Below are 7419 nucleotides of genomic sequence, written 5' to 3'. Positions count from 1 at the left end.
TTGCAATGGAGTAAAATCTTGATATGAAAGGGACATGATATGCCTTCCTCATCTCGTCCCAGCATACCAAAACCAGCTTGCTAATTAACCAAATCAAAATTCAGATAAAAGCCATTAGGACGAACCAAGCAATTGCTAGCTGTTGCTGGCCAACCCCACCCTTCAAGCCTAAGAGGTAGAGATCGGAACTCTATACCTCCCCTATCCAAATGGGACAGTAGCCAATTAGGCGAGGTTTAAGTCAACCGATACGAACTTATTTTAGATCCACTTTTGGTATGGGAAAATATTTGGGAAAATTACCAAAAAAGTCCTCAATCTATTGCATTTGTGCCAATTCAGTCCTAAACCTTTCAATTTAGCAAATTCAGTCCTAAACCTTTTGCAAACTAGCTAATTCAGTCCTTTTGGGCGGCCGGCGCCAACGTGGCCGTCGGCCGTGGCGCCGGCCGGCGTCCACTTGGCAATATTTTAATATTTTTTTATTATTATTTTCGAATTTTTTTCTTTTTTCTTTTTTTTTTCTTTTCCTTCTCTCCCCTGGCCTGTCCGGCTAGGGGGGAGGCTCGCCGGCGAGGGCCCAACTCCGGCGAGGCGAGCTGGGCCCTCGACGCCGCTGGGCGAGGGCGGAGATCGCCCAGCCAAGGCGAGCTCCGCCTCGCCGGAGCTGGACGAGCTCGCCCAACTCCGGCGAGGCGGAGCTCGCCATGGCTAGGTGAGCTTCGCCCTCGCCCAGCGGCGGCGAGGGCTCAGCTCACCATGGCTGGGCGAGCTCCGCCCTCGCCCAGATCTGGTGAGGCAGAGCTCGCCATGGCAGGGTGAGCTCCGCCTCACCTCGCTGGGCGAGGCTTGTCCAGCGGCGGCGAGGCGGAGCTCGCCTTGGCTAGGCGAGCTCCGCACTCGCCCAGCGGCGGCGAGCTCCGCCCTCGCCCAGCGGCGGCGAGGGCCCAGCTCGCCTCGCCGGAGCTGGGCCCTCGCCGGTGAGCCTCCCCCTGGCCGGACAGGCCAGGGGCGAGAAGGAAAAGAAAAAAAAAAGAAAAAAGAAAAAATTTCGAAAATAATAAAAAAAAATATTAAAATATTGTCACGTGGACGCCGGCCGGCGCCACGTCAGCCGGCCGGCGCCACGTCAGCGCTAGCCGGCCAAAAGGACTGAATTTGCTGGTTTGCAAAAGGTTTAGGACTGAATTGGCCAAATTGAAAGGTTTAGGACTGAATTGGCACAAATGCAATAGGTTGAGGACTTTTTTGGTAATTTTCCCGAAAATATTTTCACAAGAGCATCATCGATCTCATTACACGAAGTAAAATATGTAAAGTAAGCCGTATATCTTGACATATTCCAAATGAATTCACGAGATAAGCGACGACGGTATAGGAGTAAATGCATTGCAATGGACCAAAATCTGGATCAGAAAGGGACACGAAATTGCCATCCTCATCCCCGTCCCAACATTACCAAAACCAGCCCACTAATTCACCAAATCAAAGGTCAGATAAAAGCCACTAGGACTACTTAGCGATAGCGAGGGGGTGGTAGATTGAATACCCAGCTTCTTTCTGGATCACCAGCAGTGCATTTCGGCCATGATTTGTCGCATCGAGTGGTGTGGTGGGTTTTTGCCTTTTAAGGGGCCAGCTGTTCCTTATCCTTCATCATTGTCTCCCATCACAACAATACCAGTTCATATCCGTTTATTAAGTATATTTAATTAATAATTTTAATTACTAATTCACTCGCTATGCACATTATAAAAATTGATCTCTCCGTTAAGCATCACAGTAATTTCGAATCAGTGATCGCATTGAAAGTTTTTTGGGCGGGGGTAGTTGCTGTAAATTGTAATTTCGGTTCTTTTGATTATCCTAAGTTTCCGTGTACAAAAATCGTCACGTGAACATTCGACCTTGAAGGATAAGCTAAGTTGATAAAAATCACTCAATGAGATCGAACGCACGCGTCAAGGCTATGAGCCCGAAATGAAATTTGCAAGAGAAATTCAAACCCTGCTTATATACTATGATACTATATAGTAAGACAAAAGGCGTGAGTAAAATACGAGACTTCCCAAATTAAAAAGAAAAAAAGAGAAAAAACTATGGTCCCACCATAAAAAAAAAAAAAAAAGAAAGAATCGAGAGCAAAGTAATGCCTTAGAGCGAACTGGGTGGAATGCCCAACTTGTGGATGGACCGGGCTTAGCAAGAGGCTTATGTTCAAAGAAGGCATGAGAGGAATAAACATTCATGGTAATTGGTTTTCATTAATAAAGAGCATGGCCGAAGATGTTTATGTAAGTCTTGTTTTGAAGCCCAAGGTTTAGCATAAACCCACGCTATGGAGATCGATGAATTCTGCTAACCTTCGACTATTCATATAACTTCGTATATTGACGTGATCCACTGCTCGTACAAATGTCCTAAGTTGATTTAATGAAACATAATATTAAGCACGTTCCACCCAACGATTTGTTCTTTGAATAGGGAAAAACAGTAGATCCAATATAGAGATTTCGGTGTTGATTCTTCGAAACAAAAATCTTCGACAGATTAATCTATTAACGACTTTGATTGAATGAGTTAAGGCCAGTCTTCGCTTCTAATTCTTCACGGACAAATAAACGTTACGCTCACAGGAAGATGGAAAAGATATCTGTAGAGGTTAATGGCACTGGCTTCATTTTTTTTCCTTTTGTTTTTTGCTTCTTCTTTACTTAAAGCCATGCGCTTGATAGATCATATTATTCACCTTCTCAATTCCACTGATAAACAATTGTACCCATAAACAAGAAGAGGATACATTAGAAACAAGCCTTCATAAGGGAAATGACATTTCAAGTTGGTCTGGTAACATCTTTAGTAACTGAATTTACAATGCTGGTTTACAAAGACAACTCCTCAAACAATTTCATTGTCCATGAAATTTGATGGCCTTTCGCTTTGCCTTCTTCATCCACTCGGCTGCTCTTCTCTCTAGCATTCTCACAGTTCGCGCGAGCCATATGGGCCTTCCTGTTTCAAATGCAATGTATGCTATTGAAATCCCAATGACGTTTCCCGATACATAACCTATCCACATTATCTTCTGTTTGAACCAACTCTCATGCCCTTCGCGATCAAAAGTTGATGAGGATGATGGTGGAGGAGGTTGAGCATCGCCAGGGCATGCTTTTGGCAATGGAGTTCCGCATAAGCCCGGATTCCCACTAAACGAGTTGCTTGAAAATGTGCTCAAATGCTTATCTTGTGGAATTCGACCGGTGAGTTGGTTCTTCGAGAGGTTTAAGTACCCAAGGGATGCCAAATCTCCCAATTTTCTAGGAATTTCCCCGCTAAGCTTGTTCGAAGATAGATCAAGCCATCCAAGCTCAGTCAAGTTCCCTAGAGTCGGAGGGATGGAACCTGTAAGATGGTTATGAGAAAGGTTGAGCCCTACGAGAGAGTGAAGATGCCCAATAACTTCGGGGATATTCCCATAAAAAGAGTTGCCCGACAAGTCAATAATTGTGAGGAAAGTCAAGATCTTCTCTAGCTCAGTCTCTTTCCCTTTCATGGTCACGGTCATGGAATTTTCATATGACGCAGATTGCATAGAAAATTCATAAAGATACTGTGTCATATACAATGATTTGGCTTGCCCATTTTCGCCGTTCATTATGCCTTTAAGGTTCATCATCAAGTTGGCTGGCAAAGGACCGCTAAAGTTGTTGTTGGAGAGGTCCAAAATGTGTAGCTTGGGAAAGAGATGAGCTCCACTGGGAATATCCAAAAGATCCTTCAAATTGTTGGACCTCAAAACAAGAACTCTTAGTTCTGGGAGTGTTCCCAACCATCTTGGGAACGTATCCTCTATTTGATTGTCACCGAGATCCAGAACTTCCAGATATCTACATTTAACAAGCGACCGAGGCAATGTGCCTTCAAACCGATTTTGACTCAAGGCAAGAGCAATCAAGCCACTTCTCGAAGAAAATGCTTGAGGAATTGTGCCCTCAAGGTAATTCTTTCGCACGTTCAAAACTGATAGACTGGTGCTAAAATTTGTTAAGCACCGAGGCAAGCTACCTGTTAAGCTGTTGTTGGACAAGTCAATGATCTCGAGCTTGGCAAAATTGCATATCAATGAGGGGATTTTTCCTGTTATTTTATTACTTGCCATAGCATAATAAAATGTGACAGGAGATGGAAGTGGAATTGACCCTCCAAACTTGTTGTTGGACAAATCTATAGCTCGTAATGAGGTGTTTGAAAAAAACTCTGTGGGCCACTGTCCAAAGAAATTGTTGTTGGAAATAGATAAAACTTCAAGAGTGGGGAAAGAGAGTCCAAAGGCAGTGAGGTTGATCCTACCATGAAATTTGTTCGATTGCAAATTAAGGTTATACAGTTGCGGTGCTTTTAGCCAATGTGGGAAGATATCACTAAACTCGTTGTGACCGAGAAGTAGTATTGATAAGTTCACGCATTTGACAAGGGAGCGTGGTAATGGTCCTTGTAATTTATTGCTGCTCAAGTCTAGAACCTGGAGATTGGTTATATTATCAAAACATGATGGCATATTTCCAGAGAAATTATTGTTCGATAAATGTAAAGATATGAGTGAACTAAATTGGCAAATCGAAGAGGGGATCTCACCGGTGGAACCATTGTTAGAAGCAAGAAAGGAAGAAGTAGAAGGTGGAGGAATGGGGTGCGGTCCAAGGAATGAGTTCTTCTGAAGGCTAATATTCCCCAATTTCTTCCGGTGCAATTGTTGTAAACCTCCCTCCAGAAGGTTATTAGAAAGAACCAATGTTTTCAATGTATCATGGCTTATTCCCCAAAACCACCTCGGGATCTCCCCACTAATCCTATTTGAAGAAAGGTCTAAGTATGTTAATCTTTTCAACGAATTCAAGAAATAGGGAAACTTGGTCAATTTGCAAGAAGGCAACCATAACACTTCAAGCTTCGGGAATGTATACTTCAGTGTATTGTACATTAGATTTAGTTCTTGAGAAACCCCAAGCTCTCGGAGATTTTTGAGCTTTCTAAAGATTTCAAACTCTACAACCCCGGAAAAGCTATTCCCGACAATATATAAAACTTGGAGTTGCTCGAGATTTGCCAATGATTGTGGGACGTGTCCTGTGAATTTGCACCCTGTTAAATCTAAAACTATTAAACTCTTCAAGGTACCAATCGAATGGGGTATTTCTCCCGAAAAGCTCGTACGCCCAAGAGACAAAGACTCGAGAGGACCAGTCCAATTGGATTTTGGAAGAATCCCGGACAAGTCAAAGTTGAAACTTATATCGAGAGTAGTAAGGCTCGGTAACTGAAAAACTGTATTTGGAAATATACCCCCTAAAGAACAAGAAGGAGCACTTAAATATGTCAAAGAAGAAGACAAGTTCGCAAAGGGCTTTGGTGAAACCATGGACATGTCTACGTCATCAAGAACAAGCTTTCTCAATGCTGTAAGATTCTGAACCAGCATTGTGAAGATCGAATTTTCCAACCTAAGAGTAGGGAATGGGTATGTGTCAAAATTATAATTGAAAGAGAGATCAAGCGACACCAACTTGGAGAGGTGAGAGATTTCACTGGGAACGGAACCCGAAAAGTGTGAACGAGAGAGATTCAGACGAGTCAATGTTGCAAGAGAACTCAGATTAGATAAAATGAGTGAGCCAGCAAAGTTATTACCGGAAAGGTTGAGGCTCCGAAGATGGCGAAGGAGAAGGAGGGAGCTGTTGGAATGGAGAGCACCACGAAGCCGACTGCAAGTAAGATCTAGACCGATGACGTTGCCGGCGACACCATCACAAGACACGCCGTCCCACGAGCAGCAGTCCACGCCCTTGTTCCATGAGTTTGTCTTCGGATAAGACACGGCATGGCCATCCCGATCACAATAGTCCGACGCCATGCTATCGAGCACGAAGGAATTCTTAAAATGGAGCAAGGCATCGCGTTGGTCAGGAGGGCAAAGGGGCGTAGAAAATCGCAGGGAGGCATGTAACAAAAAGTGGAAACAGAGGAGGAGACGAAGGAGGATATGATGCCACCCCATATTGCAATTTAGCATGCGAGTGAGTTTATTGGTGCCGATGGAGGGGGTGCTTCCACTTATAAAGCCCTTCTGTATTGTGAAGTGATCAAGATCAATACGGGTCTTCTCTAGAAGGACAAAGTCAAAGTCTTCTCAAAATGGCATTATTGGGAGACAGAATTTCCATGGTGGGGTCACTTGGGTGTGGGAAAAACCGCAGTGCCATAGAAATTTCCGATGAAAAAGATTCTCTTGAGACGTCCTTGAACGCGCGATGTCTTGCCACGTGTACAAAACCGCATCGTTCACGGCACTAACAACTCTATTGGACGGTTGCCGAATTTGACTGTCCTAAAAATTCTTTAATTGCATTTTCCCACGGTATTTTTAAATGAGCATAAAAGAATACGCTTTGTCGATACCTCACGAGTCACGATAAAGTATTTACCTATGATAGTGCTCCATTTTGAAAGTCAAACCTCATTGGCCAGTTAAGAGACTTAGAGAGGTTTCTAATCAATAATTAGTAATTTCTCGTGACAAAGCCAGTAAGCGTTTTACAGGATTATTAGGAATTCTTCGTTACAATAAAATTATAACTTTCGAAACCCGTAGAAATCTTTTCACGTCTTCACGTGATTAGTTACTTACATGACCTAATATGCCCGTTATACTAATTGTTCGGAATACTGTAAATTGTTTAAACGTGTATATAATAGGGTCTCATAGGGTGGTGGGGCAGCAAATTAAACATTTATGTGTAAACACAAAATTTGGCATATTTTCCTCTTACGTGAGGAAAAATGTGCCGAAACAATGGATCCACTCAAAGAATAATTAAGCAATGGGGGTATTTCGTCGATCGGGAATATATGTAAATTGTGTTATCTCGTTATCGAAGTACATATTTTGTTTGTTTTGTTTTTTTTAAATGATAAAATGGGAAGAAGCTTGGATGTGAGAGGTCTCTTTGATAAAGATTTTGCAGCCAAGTTATTTGGTGCCGATTTTGTAGTCAATCATGATTTAGGGAGTTCACGATATTCTGGGCCCTTGTTGAGTTGGAATTAGGTGTGAGCCTTAATCATTTTAAGGTTGGAGACACGATGATTGCTCGTGAACTATGTGCTCGTCTAGCTTTATCCATGACCGGGACTCGATAATTAAGCTTGGTGTTCGATGGTTGATACGGTCCTTTTAGACCGAGAAATCATCCTTCTATGAGATGCCATTGACCATAATGGGGGGATGAATACACTAAATACTCTAATTCCACAGAAAAAGAAAAAAAATACCGTAATCATTGTCTTTGTGTGAGAAGTCTTTACGAGTACTAATTTCACCGGAGCGGATATGTCCATTGAAGCTGGCAAGAGTCTGATGTG

The 7419-nt window shown here is 42.9% G+C and overlaps 1 protein-coding gene across 1 annotated transcript; it reads right to left on the bottom strand.

Moving 5' to 3' along the window:
• Positions 1 to 2883: 2883 nt before the first annotated feature.
• Positions 2884 to 6068, bottom strand: LOC115664522 (receptor-like protein 9DC3). The gene has a single exon (XM_056317332.1). It carries the CDS (start codon positions 6053 to 6055, stop codon positions 2909 to 2911), a length of 3147 nt encoding a protein of 1048 aa, XP_056173307.1. The 5' UTR covers positions 6056 to 6068; the 3' UTR covers positions 2884 to 2908.
• Positions 6069 to 7419: the final 1351 nt, after the last annotated feature.

The sequence above is a fragment of the Syzygium oleosum genome, unplaced genomic scaffold, assembly GCF_021117445.2.
Source record: "Syzygium oleosum isolate NSW1041296 unplaced genomic scaffold, Sole_v2.1 Sole_v2.13, whole genome shotgun sequence".
In the NCBI taxonomy this organism is placed as follows: domain Eukaryota; kingdom Viridiplantae; phylum Streptophyta; class Magnoliopsida; order Myrtales; family Myrtaceae; genus Syzygium; species Syzygium oleosum.
The sequence above is the reverse complement of the archived record's forward strand: the minus strand, read 5'-3'. Positions and strand labels throughout refer to the sequence as shown.

Excerpts from the sequence above, each read along its gene's own strand:
- LOC115664522 (XM_056317332.1), bottom strand. The coding sequence starts at position 6,055 with ATGGGGTGGCATCATATCCTCCTTCGTCTCCTCCTCTGTTTCCACTTT.